Below are 17,507 nucleotides of genomic sequence, written 5' to 3'. Positions count from 1 at the left end.
TTCCTGGTCTCTGACCTGCTGTTCTAGCCACAGTATTTATATGGCTGGCCCAGTTCAGTTTCTAGTCAATGGTAACCCCCAAGATGTTGATAGTGGGGGTTCAGGGATGGTAATGCCATTGAATGTAAAGGGGTGATGGTTGGATTCTCTATTGTTGGAGATGGTCATTGCCTGACACTTGTGCAGCATGAATGTTACTTGCCACTTGTCAGCCCAAGCATGGATATTGTCCAGGTCTTGTTGCATTTGGACATGGACTGCTTCAGTATCTGAGGAGTCGCAATTGGTGCTGAACATTGTGCAATCATCAGCGAACATCCCCACTTCTGACCTTATGATGGAAGGAAGGTCATTGATGAAGCAGCTGAAGATGGTTGGGCCTAGGACACTACCCTGAGGAACTCCTGCAGTGATGTCCAGGAACTGAGCTGATTGACCTCCAACAACCACAACCATCTTCCTTTGTGCTAGTTGTGACTCAAACCAGCGGAGAGTTTTCACCCTGATTCTCATTGACTCCAATTTTGCTAGGACTCATTCACACTCGGTCAAATGCTGCCTTGATGTCAAGGGCAGTCACTGTCACGAGAATGGTTCCAGGAGGAGGAATTTGAGTCACGTGGATAGTTAGGGGAAGTTAGGTGTTTTCTCTGGAGTGGGAAGAGAAGGTTGAGAGGAAATTTGACAGAGGCATTGAAAATTCAGAGTAGATGGAATGGTTGGATGGAGAAGCAGAGGACACTGATTTAGTAGCAAAACAAGTTAAGGAAACATTTCTCCACAGCGAGTGGTTAGAATCTGGAATGAGCTGCTCAAGAGTGTAATGGAAGCAGATTCAATCATGGCTTTCAAAAGAGGAGTGGATAATTATCTGGATAAAAAAAAATTGGGATTAAGGGGCAGAGGGATTAGTTGAATTACTTTTGGTGAGAGCTGACAAGCAACATGCCCACATTCTGTGTTGTAATTGTTCCATGAGATGGTACTCTGATGAGGCTTCTTTTCTGCAGAATTGATGACAGTTAATGAAAGATCTCCATCATTACTGACTCGCTCACCAGGCAGTGCCCTCTCTTCAATGTTCCACATGATCCACACACCCTCTATTCGCAAACAGAAGAAGATACCCTCAGCACTGAAAGAGGTAGGTTGTCTACAGGGGGAGACCACTCCCAGTGACAGACACTGACCCCTAGGAGAGAGACCTTTCCCTGTGACAGACACTAACCCCCAGGAGAGACCTCTCCCTGTGACAGACACTGATCCCCGGGAGAGATCACTCCCTGTGACAACACTGACTCTGGGGTGGGGGGGATCAGTCGTGGCTGGGAGACCTCTCCCTGTGAGTGACAGTGACCCTGGCAGAGGGTCCAGTCTCCCTGCAGGTGACACTGACTTTGGAGACCCCCTTACCTGTGGGTGACTTTGACCCCACGGGTCCCCCACTCTATCGTTGACTCTGACTCCCTCACTATTGAGTGTGCTATTTCCTCATGGAATGTTTGGTTGATTTTCAGGTTGGAGCTTCCTCAGAGGGAGTTTTGATGAGTGGATATCTCTTGAGGTGTAAGAGGAACAAGAGGCACTGGAAGAAATTCTGGTTCGTCATTCATGAGAAGGTGCTGTACACATACGGAGCCAGAGGGGTAAGTGTCTGCATCACAACTCTCTCCTTTGCCCCTTTACTCTCTCCCTTTGCTCTTCCACTCTCTCTCCCTTTTCCCCTCCACTCTCTCCTTTGCCCCTTTACTCTCTCCTTTGCCCCTTTACTCTCTCCTTTGCCCCTCACCTCTCTCCCTTTTCCCCTCCACTCTCTCCATTGCCCCTTTACTCTCTCCTTTGCCCCTCACCTATCTCTCTTTGCCCCTCCAATCTCTCCTTTGCCCCTCACCTCTCTCCCTTTCCCCGTCCACTCTCTCCTTTGCCCCTCACCTCTCTCCCTTTTCCCCTCCACTCTCTCCCTTGCCCCTTTACTCTCTCCCTTTGCCCCTCACCTCTCTCCCTTTGCCCCCTACTCTCTCCCTTTGCCCCTGACAGCCAAATTCTGTGAATGAATAAAACAATGCCAGATATTCCTATTGCCCTAATGTGGGGTATTATAGGACATTGCCGCCCTTTGGATGCCTTCTCAGATATTGTTTATATCCTCTCCTTTCTTCCTGGAGTAGGAAACACTGAAACATCTGGTTAACAATGTATTGATGCCAATTGGATCGTAAAACAGAACTCAGTGTATTAGAAACTAAAGCCCATATACCAGGCATTCCTTCAGGAGCTTTCAAGTTTATTACCTTGACAGCTTACACTTGCCTTAGCAGGACTTGATTGGCATTTCCATGATCTCTAGTCAGTTGTACATTTTGTTGATTTAATTATGTATCTACGAATGTGGGTCATCTGTCATCATTGTTAGTGTGTAAGCAGGTGACACGTGCATTGTGTAGTGGTAGAATTAGCTTCTACCATTTGTTTTGTTAAAAACAAAAAAATGCGGATGCTGGAAATCCAAAACAAAAGCAGAATTACCTGGAAAAACTCAGCAGGTCTGGCAGCATCGGTGGAGAAGAAAAGAGTTGACGTTTCGAGTCCTCATGACCCTTCGACAGAACTTGAGTTCGATTCCAAGAAAGAGTTGAAATATAAGCTGGTTTAAGGTGTGCATGTGGGGGACGGGGGGGGGGGGGGGGGGGGGGGGGGGGGGGGGGGGGGGGGGAGATGCGGTGCAGGGAGAGAGAGAAGTGGAGGGGGGGTTGTGGTTGTAGGGACAAACAAGCAGTGATAGAAGCAGATCATCAAAAGATGTCAATAACAATAGAACACATAGGTGTTAAAGTTGGTGATATTATCTAAACGAATGTGCTAATTAAGAATGGATGGTAGGGCACTCAAGGTATAGCTCTAGTGGGGCTGGGGAGAGCATAAAAGATTTTGAGATATTTAAAAATAATGGAAATAGGTGGGAAAAGAAAAATCTATATAATTTATTGGAAAAAAAAGGGGGAAACAGAAAGGGGGTGGGAACTCACGACCTAAAGTTGTTGAATTCAATATTCAGTCCGGAAGGCTATAAAGTGCCTAGTCGGAAGATGAGGTGTTGTTCCTCCAGTTTGTGTTGGGCTTCACTGGAACAATGCAGCAAGCCAAGGACAGACATGTGGGCAAGAGAGCAGGGTGGAGTGTTAAAATGGCAAGCAACAGGGAGGTTTGGGTCATTCTTGCAGACAGACCGCAGGTGTTCTGCAAAGCGGTCGCCCAGTTTACGTTTGGTATCTCCAATGTAGAGGAGACCACATTGGGAGCAACGAATGCAGTAGACTAAGTTGGGGGAAATGCAAGTGAAATGCTGCTTCACTTGAAAGGAGTGTTTGGGCCCTTGGACGGTGAGGAGAGAGGAAGTGAAGGGGCAGTTGTTGCATCTTTTGCGTGGGCATGGGGTGGTGCCATAGGAGGGGGTTGAGGAGTAGGAGGTGATGGAGGAGTGGACCAGGGTGTCCCAGAGGGAGCGATCCCTATGGAATGCCGCCAGGCGGGGTGAAGGGAAGATGTGTTTGGTGGTGGCATCATGCTGGATTTGGCGGAAATGGCGGAGGATGATCCTTTGAATGCGGAGGCTGGTGGGGTGATAAGTGAGGACAAGGGGGACCCTATCATGTTTCTGGGAGGGAGGAGAAGACGTGAGGGCGGATGCGCGGGAGATGGGCCGGGCACGGTTGAGGGCCCTGTCAACGACCGTGGGTGGAAAACCTCAGTTAAGGAAGAAGGAGGACATGTCAGAGGAACTGTTTTTGAAGGTGGCATCATCGGAACAGATGCGACGGAGGCGAAGGAACTGAGAGAATGGGATGGAGGCCTTACAGGAAGCGGGGTGTGAGGAGCTGTAGTCGGTCTCCTCTACATTGGAGAGACCAAACGTAAGCTGAGCGACCGCTTTGCAGAACACCTGCGGTCTGTCTGCAAGAATGACCCAAACCTCCCTGTCGCTTGCCATTTTAACACTCCACCCTGCTCTCTTGCCCACATGTCTGTCCTTGGCTTGCTGCATTGTTCCAGTGAAGCCCAACGCAAACTGGAGGAACAACACCTCATCTTCCGACTAGGCACTTTACAGCCTTCCGGACTGAATATTGAATTCAACAACTTTAGGTTGTGAGTTCCCACCCCCTTTCTGTTTCCCCCTTCCTTTTTTTTCCCAATAAATTATATAGATTTTTCTTTTCCCACCTATTTCCATTATTTTTAAATATCTTAAAATCTTTTATGCTCTCCCCAGCCCCACTAGAGCTATACCTTGAGTGCCCTACCATCCATTCTTAATTAGCACATTCGTTTAGATAATATCACCAACTTTAACACCTATGTGTTCTTTTGTTCTATTGTTATTGACATCTTTTGATGATCTGCTTCTATCACTGCTTGTTTGTCCCTACAACCACACACCCCCTCCACTTCTCTATCTCTCTGCACCCCCCGCCCCCCCTCCACATACGCACCTTAAACCAGCTTATGTTTCAACTCTTTCTTGGAATCGAACTCAAGTTCTGTCGAAGAGTCATGAGGACTCGAAACGTCAACTCTTTTCTTCTCCGCCGATGCTGCCAGACCTGCTGAGTTTTTCCAGGTAATACCATTTGTTTTGTGCTTGTTCGTTGCACATTCTAAATGACTACTTCTTTATTATCTGTCGATTTCAAATTTTTACTTCAATCCCAACATCCATATCACAACCTGTATTCAGACTATAATCTCCTTGAATGACTTGCTATAAACCTGCTTTTTTCATATCTCTTCTTATGAATCAATGTCTACTAAACTACCTTATATGACCATTAAACACTGCTAAACCAATCTTTAATATGTGACTATATATTTTATATTAACAGAAGTTTGCTTTTGGCTACTTTACCTGGTACACCTGTGCTAATAGCGATACTTGGCAATATTTAGGCTGAAGGCTTTTGGAGTCTAAAAACTGAATTGATCACAGCGGATGTTTTTTGTTTTGTTCTTTCATTGGATGTGACCATTGCTAGCAAGGCCAACATTTGATGCCCATCCCTACATGACCAACATTTGCAACAAGATAGATGAATTGATAGCACAGATTGAAATAAATGGGTATGATATGATAGTCAATACAGAGCCACGTTTGCACGGTGACTAAGGCTGGGATTTGAATCTTCAGGTTAGTTGACATTTCGGAAAGATAGGAAGAAAGGAAAAGTAGGAGAGTAAAATGTGAGGGTTCCAAAGAAGAGTCATATTGAACTCAAAATGTTAACTGTTTCTTTCTCCACAAATGCTGCCAGACCTGCTGAGTTTTTCTAGCCCTTCATTTTTATTTCAGATCTCCAGCATCTGCAGCATTTTGCTTTTATATAAAGGAAACGGGGGTAGGTTAGCTCTGTTAATAAAGGATGAGGTCAGTACAGTAGTAAGAAGTGACCTTGGCTTGGAAGAGCAAGGTGGAATCAGTTTGGGTGGAGATAAGAAAGAGCAAAGGAAAGAAGTCACTTGTGGAGATGTATCAAAACTCTCAACAAAAATATATTCAATCGAGAAAGAAAGATACAATTAGAAGGATGCACCATCCTGACTGACTAAGGAAGTTCAAGATGGCATCAAATTGAAAGAAAAGGCATACAATGCTGCAAAGATTAGTGGTAGGCAAGAGGATTGGGAAAGTTCTAGAAATCAGCAAATGATGACTAAAAAAATAATAGAGGGAGAAATTGGAATATGATGGTAAACTCACAAAAAAAAAACCGGTAAGCGCTAATGCAAGTATATTAAAAGGAAGAGAATAGCTAACATAAGTGTTAGTCCCTTAGAGGATGAAACTGGGGAATTAATATTGGGAAGTAAGAAAATGGCCGAGAGTTTAAATAAATATTTTTTATCTATCTTCATGGTAGAAGACACAAAAAGCATTCCACGTATAATAGAAGAAAATCAAGAGGCAAAAGGGAGGGAGGAACTTAAAACGATCACGATCACAATCACTAGGGAAAAAGTACTGGGAAAACTAACAGGATTAAAGGCAGACAAGTCCCCTGGACTTGATGGCCTGCATCCTAGGGCCTTAATAGATGTGGCTGCACAGATAGTGGATGCATTGGTTGTAACCTTCCAAAATTCCCTAGATTCTGGAAAGGTCCCAGTGGATTGGAAAACCATGAATGTAACACCTTTATTCAAGAAAGGAAGGAGACAGAAAGCGGGAAACCATAGGCCAGTTAGTTGAACATCTGTCATTGTGAAAATGCTGGAATCTATTATTAAGGAAGTAGTGGCAGAATATTTAGAAAATCATAATGCAATTAAGGAGAGTTGACATGGTTTTATCAAAGTGGGAATCATGTTTGACAATTTATTGGAATTCTTTAAAGAGGTAACAAGCGGTGTGGATAAAGGGGAATCAGTAGATGTAGTGTATTTGGATTTCCAAAGGTGCCACATCAAGGGGATTGTGGGTGATATATTAGCATGGATAGAGGCAAAAGACTGCAGATGCTGAAATAAAAGCAGAAAATGCTGGAAAACTGCAGCAGATTTGGCAATGTTTGTGGAGTGAGAAACAAAGTTAATGGGCAGGATTTTCCGTTCCCTCCCCCAGTGGCCGTCACGGCAGATGGGAGCGGAAAATATCACTTTCCTGATATAATAGGTTAAACAGGTTAATACATAAAAACAGGTTGTGATCATCCACTCGAGAGCACAATGGCTCCCACTGCGCCATGCTGGGGACGCCATCTCAATACATTTGAATGTCACGAATGCTCATTGTGAAGACAGCTCACTGAAATCACCATGCCCCTCCCAGGGAGGGGGAAACCATGTCAGTCCACTGTCAACCGTGCCCAGCATGGTGTGCGCAGGAAGTGGGGAAATGTAACATCACGCGCATTGGTCCGGGTGTTTTCTGGTATAATACAGGGCTGCGGATGGCACACACACAATCAGGGGATGCATCTGTAGCCTGTAGATGGAGAAAAGGTAGTGTAAGGGCACTTGAAGGTCTCATGGGGGTGGGTGTCTCTGTATGTCACTATGCAATAGGTCTCAAGATGGTGAGGGTTAAGTTCCACATGGGGCGCAGGCACATTCATCTCAAATGAATCAGGGGGTAGGACAAGCATATCCACTATAAACTCAACGGGATTAAGGGTTACAGAGGGAGGACCAAGAGTTATTGGAGAGAAGGAAACTTGAACATTAGGCTTCCCCAGGACAATGGGGAGGGGTGGTGGTGGTTTCCACAGTCACATAATAGGGAGGGTCCAAGCCAGTCTGGTAGTAAAACCTCAGCACCACCATCTTGAAACCTGAAGCGATGGCACAGTAGAAATTAAAAATGAGCAACAACTCTGGCTCCGAGGGCCTCGAGAAATGCTGCACTGCACTAGGGGCCTGATTAAAAGGGACATCCAGCTGAACTTTGTATGAGCAAATGAGATGCACAGCTGAGAAATATTAGGAGCCTTTCAATGACAATGCAGGGAATCAGGAGAGTTAATCACTAAAGTGCATTCATGTGAGACTACTCTCAAATCCTGCCACTAATGGAACTCCTTGTAATAAGCCTTTGTTCCAAGTGTGGAAATTCCCCAGAATGAGAATGACATCAAGAGCAAGTGGGCAACTGGACAAGTTGCATATATCTGTTAGGAGCAGGAGGTCTGAATCTTGGTGCTGGCAATATGGAAACCGAAAGCCACCCTGAAATAATCTCACTCCCTCACTAAACATTTGCCCTCATCTGTATTCCAAAGAGTATAATCCTACAAGCAGCACATCCAATGCCTGGCCAGACCAAATTTCAGTGCAGACGGTCATGTAAGAGGTGGGAAGCATAGTGTGATCCTTGAAATGGACATTGTGCTGGCCAGGATTTCAGTGGTGAATAGGTGCTGATGCTGGTACCAAGTCCTTGTACCCACAGTCACTCATTACCGTCGACACGTATAGGATCTTTGGAAGCTGATGCTCAGTCTTGTTGTCTTCACATTGATCCTGCAGAGAGGGGAGACCTTCAGGAAGATGGAGGCTGAATTTACTGCTGCCTACATCATTGCATTCAGGCAGAAGAGAAGGTGGGAGCAGATTGTGACAGTGGCACCAAGCTCACTAAAGAGAGGAGCTTCACCCTGATTAGCAAGAGGAAGCAGGGCCCCTCCGGGATGAGGCTCACATAAACGCTGCATATAAGCAAGCCCCAAGAACGAGAGTGTACAGAGCACACATGTCTTTTCTGCTGATGAGCAAGAGTCCATGTCGCTGATGCCTCCAAATGTCCAGGAATCTGGTGGCTCCCATCTGCCACATTCTCCATGAGTTGACACCATGGGGACTGGGAGGACATCCATTGCCAGTGGCTCTGAAAGTCACTGCCACTGCTAATTTCTACGAGAGTGGCTCTTTCCAGGGCTCCACTGGGGACCTCTGTGGTATTTCTTAAACTTCCACCCACAAATTCTTGCAAGAGGTGACAGACGCCCTGTTTGCCAAGGCCCGCAGTTACGTCCACTTCGCTAGAGATCAGGCTGGCCAGGATGCCAAAGCACTGAGCTTTGCTGCTGTTTCTGGATAGGTGCAGGGTGCCAGCCACTGCACTCTTGGGGCTATAAGAGCTCCCTGGCAGCAGGCACTCCAACACATCAACAGGAAAGGCTTCCACTCACTCAATGTGCAGCTGGTCTGTGGCCACCAGAAACACATCATGTAAGTTTGTGCGAGGTACCCTGGAAGCTGCCACCACTGCTACATCTTGAGTAGATTGCAGACCCTGGACATCTTCAAGGGATAACACAACATCCAGGGTTGGCTCCTCGGTGACAAAGGTCACAAATTCCATCTGAGAGAAGGTACAACGATGCTCATTCCATCACAAACATTGTTAGGGCAGACCATTGACATCTTGAAGATGCGATTCCGATGTGTGGATAGATCTGGTGGAGCACTCCGGTGAACTCCCCAGAGGGTCCCAGGGATCTTCGTGGGATGCTGCACCCATGCAATCTGACCCTGCAAAGGGGTGCATTTGCCAGATGCCAACATGGAGGAGCTGCACGTCTCCTCCAATAAGGAGGACATCAAAGGAGATGGGGGTGTTGAGTTTGAGGAAGGTGAGGCTGCAGGGAAAGAGACCATAGCACAGGCCAGATGAGGCAGTCATTCGCATGAGGCCCTCAGGACCATCCATGAGGAGGATGATGATAGCACTGAGTTTCCTCTTGGATAAGTGTCCTCCATCATGGGCCAACATTAACACCAGCATTGCTGTTCCTCTCATTTCAACCATGCACCTCAATCTGAGAGTGAGTAGTTACATATCAGGCTCACATTTTCCTGATACTTTGAATGATGACGCAGCCTCGGGAACGTCCTGGCTGAGATGAGGTGCTAACTGGGGGAGGGAGTCCTGGGATCAGATGTCAGAATGTGCTGCCTCTTCAAGCTTCTCTCCAGCATCCCAGTCTCAGCGGCAGCCAGGAGCTGTTTCACCATCCTCAGTGGGTTTGCAGCTGTATGCCTTCAACCTGACAAAGTTCCTCCAGAAGATCCATCTCCAGCAATGGGATAACACATTCTGAGTAACATTATTGGTGAAACTGATGGGTGACACTTGGGCAAAGACAGCAGAGGAGGTTCCACAGGTATTAATCCATTTGGAGATCACTCAGTCCTCTGTATCACCTTCCCCATCACATCAATACCCTGCACTCGGCTAGAGATGTGGGCCAGCATTAAGCCGGATCTATCAATAGAGGTGAAGCACCTCAGGATGACCATATTCACACCCTTGCCTACCAGACATCAAGCTGCCTCCTCTTCAACACAATCTCCCCTAATGGCCAGCTCTGGCTCTTGTGATCTTAAAGAGGCAAACACACCATGGAACCATCGAGCTGATGCTTCATTGATAGTAAAGAACACACATCAGCTTCATTATATCCTTGCTACTAGCCCATTGCTGCCCTCTTTGTTGTCCCACTCATTGTTGTCCCATCAAGCTAACAGATGCAAGTCAAGAGCATGCTCAAAGGTTCCATTGACTGCAACGCATCACCATTTGGACTTATCATTGCTGACCTCAGTGGTTGTGTCGGTGAGAGGACGCTGAGCAGAACATATGGCCCAGCGCTGCTTCCCTACATTGTGACAAGAGTCTTGAGAACAACACAAACAACTGCAAGATGGGAAAGTCTCAATGTTGTAGCTTTGAGCACCAGGACTAGGACAATAATGTGGCTGTGAGGGGCAGAGCTCCAGTACTTTGAGGTGGGAAGGTGCTCACAATTATTGCTGAGCTTAGCAGATGGACACTCGAAGAGTTGGCAAAGCCCAGGCAGACAGGAGTGCACACAAGCTCTGACTATGGGCTCATAGATTGAAAGCCCTGCCAGATGACAGAGAGCACATGGAGTTCCAGAACTTTTCCCCTTCCCCAGGCATTTCAACATCTATCCTTTCACAGTATGCATTCTATGTTCAAGAAAGCAACTGAGTCACCATCAACCTCAATCTTACACAAACAAGAATGAACATGACATGACCCGGCAGGGCAGGTGACTGAAGGGTTTTCCACAAGCACACTGAAGTCAACAATGAGCTGAGAACAGACACACACTGTGGTGAACATCAAACAGAGATACGTAATAGCGACATCTGCAATAAGTGGAGGGAAGGACCATGGTGTTACACTTGACTGACTACAACACAGCTCAGCATAAAGAGGAGGCATACATGAGGGGACTTAAAATGTGTGCCTTTCTATTTACAGTGGTGAACACCCGTGCAACTGTTGTGTTCCGAATGCTTCTTTCTCTTCCTAACCTTACCGCTACGACTTGGTTCTCCCCCAACATCCACAGCAGAGGTGGAGGCAGCTTGCTGACTACTATGCCCTGTTGTCTATGATGACCTTGGCAGGGACCCTCTGGAAGGCCGACACCTGGAGGACCCCGCCCTGCTTTGGGTTTCTTGCTGTGAGGCAGATGCACCCTCCTTGGCACGTGGAGCTGGAGATGATGGGGTCACATGCGGAGGCTGGACACTCCCGGAGTCACCTGGGTGGATGGCCCTGGGGCGTCCAGCTGCTGTTCCTCCTCCCTATGTGTGCCCGAGGGCCCCTGGCTGACTCGGGTTAGCCTGAGTGAGACCTAGGTGCCCCACCCCATCTTTTGTGTAACCATTGTTGGATGCCACCAATAACTATACCGATGGAGTGCTGCTGCTCCATCAGCGTGGAGCTCCGCGTGCTGGTATATCAGCGCTATCACCTCAGACCAAACATAGAGGGACACCTCCATCATACGTTATAATCTGAGGAATGCAGCTGACGTCCCTTCCTGATATTCCCATGATTGGTGCTGCAGCTCCACCAACTGAGTTAGGTCTGAGTCCTGAGGCTCTTCATCTGACTCAGACTTAGCAGATTTCTGGTCGCCAACAGTCCTCGGAGTACTGATAACCTCAGATGTCCCTGCCTCCGCCTGCTGTGGACCAGATTGTGAACCTGAGCCTGCTCTAGATTTAGGCGTGTGTCTCTGCACTGGTGCAGGGTGTGGGCAAGTGCTGTGACGGGTCTTGTCCACGACTTTGTTCAGCATCTTCATTGGAGACGTCCTCAGGGCTGGAGATGAGGGGCTGGCTCATGGTCTCCCGGAGGAGTTTTCCAGATGTGCCTATGAAAGAAAGTAGAGGAATTGAGTGAATGGTAGGCGACTAAACATGGCAATGGACTCACTGTATCACTGTCTGAGGGATCACCTGGTGCTGGATCCTCACGTGGTGTATACAAACTGATCTCACCATGGCCACATGAACAGTCCCAGTCCTCTTTGGCCAGCTCGGTAGCCCACTCCTCAAAGGGAGTGAGGGATTTTAAGTCGGCTATGCTACCACCGGTCTTGGACCTCTCCCTTCTATTGTGCGCGAGCTTGGCCTAATTGAAGAGAGATGGAGAGAGTGTGAGCAGGAAGCATGCCAAGGCAGAGAAGAAGGATGTCTGCCTTGTGTGTGTGTTGAGTGGAGCCACGTACGGGATGTGCTAACGGGATGTGAGCCCAGATGGAGATGTGAATGTGTGTGTGGGAAAGTGAGTGAGTGGTGTTGTCCCTTGAGCTGGCAGTGGAGTGAAATCCCTGTGGAGTGTCATTCTGCAAATGTCTGATGGGTTTGTGGGGGTGCGAGTTGAGTGTGATGAGCTGGTTGACTTGCCCTGGCAGAACGGGTTAGGTCATTCATCCTCTTTCTACACTGGATGGCTGACCACCTCTGTGCAGTGTTGTGCTCACCACCATGGTCACCACCTCCCACGCCCAGTTCTGAGCTTTGTGGAGCTCCTACTGCCAGCATGGGGGGTAGAGCACATCACAGCGGTCCTCTACAGTGTCTGGAAGGCGGCTCAGTGAAGCATCACTGAACTTGGGGGCAGAACATTTCTTGACTTGGAGGGCCATCTTTCACGTGGAACAGTCCTAGGATGCAGACATTGAGAACGCTGTGTGCAGGTGTAGTTTAATTATGGCGCCCGGAGGGATAATCCGCTGTGGTCATATTGGGGGCGAGTGAATCAAAGCTTGATCACCCGGGATACAATGCTTATGCATATTTAATGAGCCAGGAAGCAGACAATATGTCATGAAAACCCATTGAGGCTGGTGGGAAAAACTTAGTGAACAGAGGGGAAAATCCCACCCAATGTTTCAAGTCAAATATGACTTTTCCTCCATTCTGAAGAAGAGTTATGTTGGGCTCAAAATGTTAACAGACTTAACAGACCTGCCGAGTTTTTTCAGCATTTTGTTTTTATTCATGTGGATTGAGGATTGGCTAACTAACAGGAAACAGAGAGTCGGGATAAATGGGTAATTTTAAGATTGGCAAACTGTAACTAATGGTGTGCCACAGAGATCAATGCTGGGGCCTCAACTATTTACAACCTACATTTATGACTGGGATGAAGGGGCAGAGGGATCTCACTGTTGATTGCCATTTCAACACACCACCCTGCTCTCATGCCCACATGTCCTTCCTTGGCCTGCTGCAATATTCCAGTGAAGCCCAACACAAACTGGAGGAACAGCACCTCATCTTCTGACTAGACACTTTATAGCCTGCCGGACTTAACATTGAGTTCAACAACTTCAGACCATGAACTCTCTCCTCCACCTTCACCCCTTTTTTTAAATCCCTTTTTTCAATGTTCATTTTTATTTTTTTTTTATTTTTATCCACTTATTTTTATTTATTTTCATTCATTGTTTTATCCCCACCTTATCCTATTTTCAATCTTTTTTCCCCACCACTGTCCCCTCCCCCACCACACCCCCACAAGGGCCATTTGTCACTTGCTCATGTTATTCTTTCAGTGAGCTCTGGCCCTTGTTCTGCTATTATCACATTCTGCTCTGACCTTAATGCCACCATCTGCACCTCCTTTAGTCAGTACCACTGCCATTAACATCCCTTTGTCCTTTAGTTCATGACATCAGTGTCAACCTCTCCTTTGCCCCCCACCTCTCGCTGGCCTTCTATCCAGCTTCACCTGCCCCAACCCACTTAAACAGTATAAATTTCATCACAGTTCCACTTCTCTTCAGCTCTGAAGAAGAGAGTCATACAGACTCGAAACGTTAACTCTGTTTCTCTCTCCACAGATGCTGTTAAACCTGTTGAATTTTTCCAGCATTTTCTGTTTTGTTTCAGATTTCCAGCATCCACAGTATTTTGCTTTTATCTAAGATTCTGGGGGGCCCTGACGGGGTAGATGCTGAGAGAATGTTTCCCCTGGTGGGGGTATCTAGAACTAGGGGCCACAGATTAAAAATAAGGGGACTCCCATTTAATATGGAGATGAGGGGAACTTCATACACTCAGAAGTTTGTGAATCTTTGGTATTCACTTCATCAGAGAGCAGTGAAGTCTGGATCATTGAATACATTCAAGGCTGAGTTAAACAGAATTTTTAAAAAATTCTTTCATGGGATGTGGGTTTCGCTGGCTAGGCCAGTATTTGTTGCCCATCTCTAGTTGCCCTTGAGAAGGTGGTGGTGATCTGCCTTTTTGACTCTCTGCAGTCCATATGGTGTAGGTACACCCACAATGCTGTTAGGGAGGGAGTTCCAGGATTTTACCCAGCGACAGTGAAGGAACGGCAATATATTTCCAGGTCAGGATTATGAGTGACTTGGAGGGCAAGTTCCAGGTGGTGGTGTTCCAATATGTCTGCTGCCCTTGTCCTTCTAGGTGAGCATATGAATAAGGAGCAGGAGTAGGGCACTCGGCCCCTCGATCCTGCTCAACTATTCGATCATGGCTGACCTGATTGTAACCTCAACTCCACATTCCTGCCTCCCCCAGATAACCTTTCACTCCTTTGTTAATCAAGATTCTGTCTAGTTCTGCCTTAAAAATATTCAAAGATGCTGCTTCCACTGCCTTTAGAGGAGAGAGTTCCAAAAATTCACGATCTCAGAAAAAATTTCTCCTCATCTCTCTTAAATGGGCAACCCCTTATTTTTAAACTGTGACCCCTTAGTTCTAGATTTTCCCACAAGAGGAAACATCCTCTCCACACCCACCCTGTCAAGTCCCCTCAGGATCTTAAACGTTTCAATCAAGTCACCTCTTAATCTTCTAAACTCCTAGCCCATCCAACCTTTCCTCATCAGACAACCCACCCATTCCAGGTATTAGTCTAGTAAACCTTCTCTAAACTACTTCCATCGTGTTTACATCCTCCTATAAATAAGGAGACCAGTACTGTACACAATACTTCAGATGTGGTTTCACAGTGCCCTGTATAACTGAAACATAACCTCGCAACTGTTGTACTTAATTCCCCTCACAATAAATGATAACATTCTATTAGCTCTCCTAATTACTTGCTGTACTTGCATGCTAGCCTTTTGTGATTCATGCACTAGGACAGCCAGATCCCTCTGCAAACTCTCACCATTTAGGCAATAAGCTGGTTTTTTTAATTCTTCCTACCAGAATGAACAATTTCACATTTTCCCACATTTTACTCCATTTGTCAGGTCTTTGCCCACTCACTTAACCTATCTATATCCCTTTGTAGCCTCTATATGTGCTCTTCACAACTTACATTCCTACCTATCTTTGCATCATCAGCACATTTGGCAACCATACATTTGGTCTTTTCATCCAAGTCATTTATATAAATTGTAAAAAGTTGAGGCCCTAGCACCGATCCTTGTGGCACACCATTCGTTACACCTTGCCAATCAAAAAATGACCCATTTATGTCAACTCTCTTTCCTGTTAGCTAACCAATCTTCTATCCATGCCAATATCTTACCCCCTGCACCATGAGCTTTTACTTCCTGCAGTAACCTCTGATGCAGCACCGTATCAAATGTCTTCTGGAAATCTAAGTACAGCAAATCCACCAGTTCCCCTTTATCCACAGCACATGTGACTGCTTCAAAGAACTCCAATAAATTGGTTAAACATGATTTCCCTTTCACAAAACCATGTTGTCTCTACCTGATTGCCTTGAATTTTTCTAAGTGTCCTGCTATAACATCTTTAATAATAGCTTCTAGCATTTTCCCTATGACAGATGTTAAACTAACTGGCCTGTAATTTCCTACTTTCTGTCTCCCTCTCTTTTTGAATAAAGGAGTTATATTTGCTACTTTCCAATCTAATGAAACTTCCCTGAATTTAGGGAATTTTGGAAAATTTAAACTAATTCAGCAACTGTCTCAGTAACCATTTCTTTTAAGACACTAGGATGAAGTCCATCTGGAACTGGGAATTTGTCAGCCCACAGCCCCAACAGTTTGCTCAATATCACTTCCCTGGTGATTGTAATTTTTCATCGTTCCCATTTCCTGATTTACAGCGATCCCTGGAATGTTACCTGTGTCCTTTGTAGTGAAGACCAATGCAAAATACCTGTTCAATTCATCTGCCATTTCCTTATTTTCCATTTTTAATTCCCCAGACTCGCGCTATATAGGACCAATGCTCACTGTTAACTTTTTTCTTTTTTAAATATCTATAGAAACTCTTACTATCTAGGTGGTAGAGATTTCAGGTTTTGAAGGTACTGTTGAAGGAGCTGTAGAGAGTTATTGGAGTGCTTTTTATATATGGTACACGCTGCTGCCATTGTTCACCGGGTTAGAGGGAGTGAATGTTTAAGGTGGTGGATCGAGTGCTGATTAATCGGATTGCTTTGAACTGGAGTTGCGAATGGTGCTGAATGCCATGAATTTATCAGCAAGCATTTCTACTTCTGACCTTATGATGGAGGGAAAGTCATTGAAGCAGCTGAAGATGTTTGGGCTGAGGACACTAATGGCTTGCTTTCACTTCCAATCTATTTGCTTTATCCAATCTATATTCTTTAAAATTTCCTTGAACATATGTATAATCAAAGTTATGGTGTAATGATCTTCATATTTTGTGGCATTTGCCTACTCCAGGGAGACCATTGTACTCCTCAATATGTCTTCTGGCCATTCGCCCTTAGTGTTTCCTGACACAAGCAAATCAATTCTCTTGTTGTCCTCCGTCTAGAGCCTTTTATTATTCAGGCAAGGATTTCATCGCACCCTTCTGTTTTTCCTGACTTCTGTTCTTTTCCATTTCTAAATATTTCACAATGCAGAGGATCAGGACCTAAATCATTCCAGGGAGCATCTTGTCAAGAGATGGTTACAAATGGAAAGAATTCAGCAGGTCGGACAGCAGATGTGGAGAGAGAAAAGCAAAGTTAACGTTTCGAGTCCTTATGACCCTTCTTCAGAGCAGACTTTATACAGACTCAAAACATTAACTCTTTCTCTCTCCACAGATGCTGCTGAGTTTTTCCATCATTTTCTGTTTTTATTTCAGATTTCCAGCATCCGCAGTATTTTACTTTTATGTTAAATGTAAAGAATTGCTCAGCATAGGACTGAGTAGAGATCTTAATGATCAAATTGTGATTTGGCGTGTTTTGTTATACGGCGCTGAAATGTGGACCTTAAGAAAAGCAGGCATCCAAAGATTAGCAAGTTACAAAGGTGGTTCTGGAGAAGGATGGAGTGGGTCAGCTGGAGAGAACATAGGAGTAATGAAGGGTGCTCTCAGGAGGAGGAATGAGTATTTATGAATAGCATCAAGAAAAGGCAGCAATATTGGATTGACAATATTCTAAAACATGAAAGCTTGCTGAAGGAGGTGTTTGAAGGAAGATGAGAGGGAAGTAAACCAGGAGGGAGAAAGAGAATGATGTTAAGACAACTTGAAGTTGAAAATGGGAGGTTCCTGTGAGCAGCTGAAAAGGAGAGCCCAAGATGCTGAGGTGTGGAGAAATGAGCTGAGGAGCTATTCCCAGGCAGATCACGAGTCCCTTTTGGATTCACATTGCAGAACGTGATCTTTCCTTATTCCACAGGCTGTACCAACTGGGTTGTACCAGTTTTCGTACTGGTCCCTCTGGAGGAGAGGACACAGCTAGCAGGATTGTTTTGAGTTCTGCTGTAAAT

General features: G+C 45.8%; 1 protein-coding gene across 1 annotated transcript in view; it reads left to right on the top strand.

The window, feature by feature from the left end:
• fgd5b (FYVE, RhoGEF and PH domain containing 5b) overlaps positions 1-17,507 on the top strand; it is a 48,572-nt gene that overhangs the window by 27,214 nt on the left and 3,851 nt on the right. The window contains exons 6-7 of the mRNA XM_041191652.1: positions 1,011-1,144; positions 1,518-1,646. Of these exons, the coding sequence (XP_041047586.1) occupies positions 1,011-1,144; positions 1,518-1,646 (263 nt within the window). The remainder of the gene's footprint in view (positions 1-1,010; positions 1,145-1,517; positions 1,647-17,507) is intronic.

This window comes from Carcharodon carcharias, chromosome 7, assembly GCF_017639515.1.
Source record: "Carcharodon carcharias isolate sCarCar2 chromosome 7, sCarCar2.pri, whole genome shotgun sequence".
Lineage (NCBI taxonomy): Eukaryota > Metazoa > Chordata > Chondrichthyes > Lamniformes > Lamnidae > Carcharodon > Carcharodon carcharias.
This window is presented reverse-complemented; position numbering and strand designations above follow the sequence as displayed.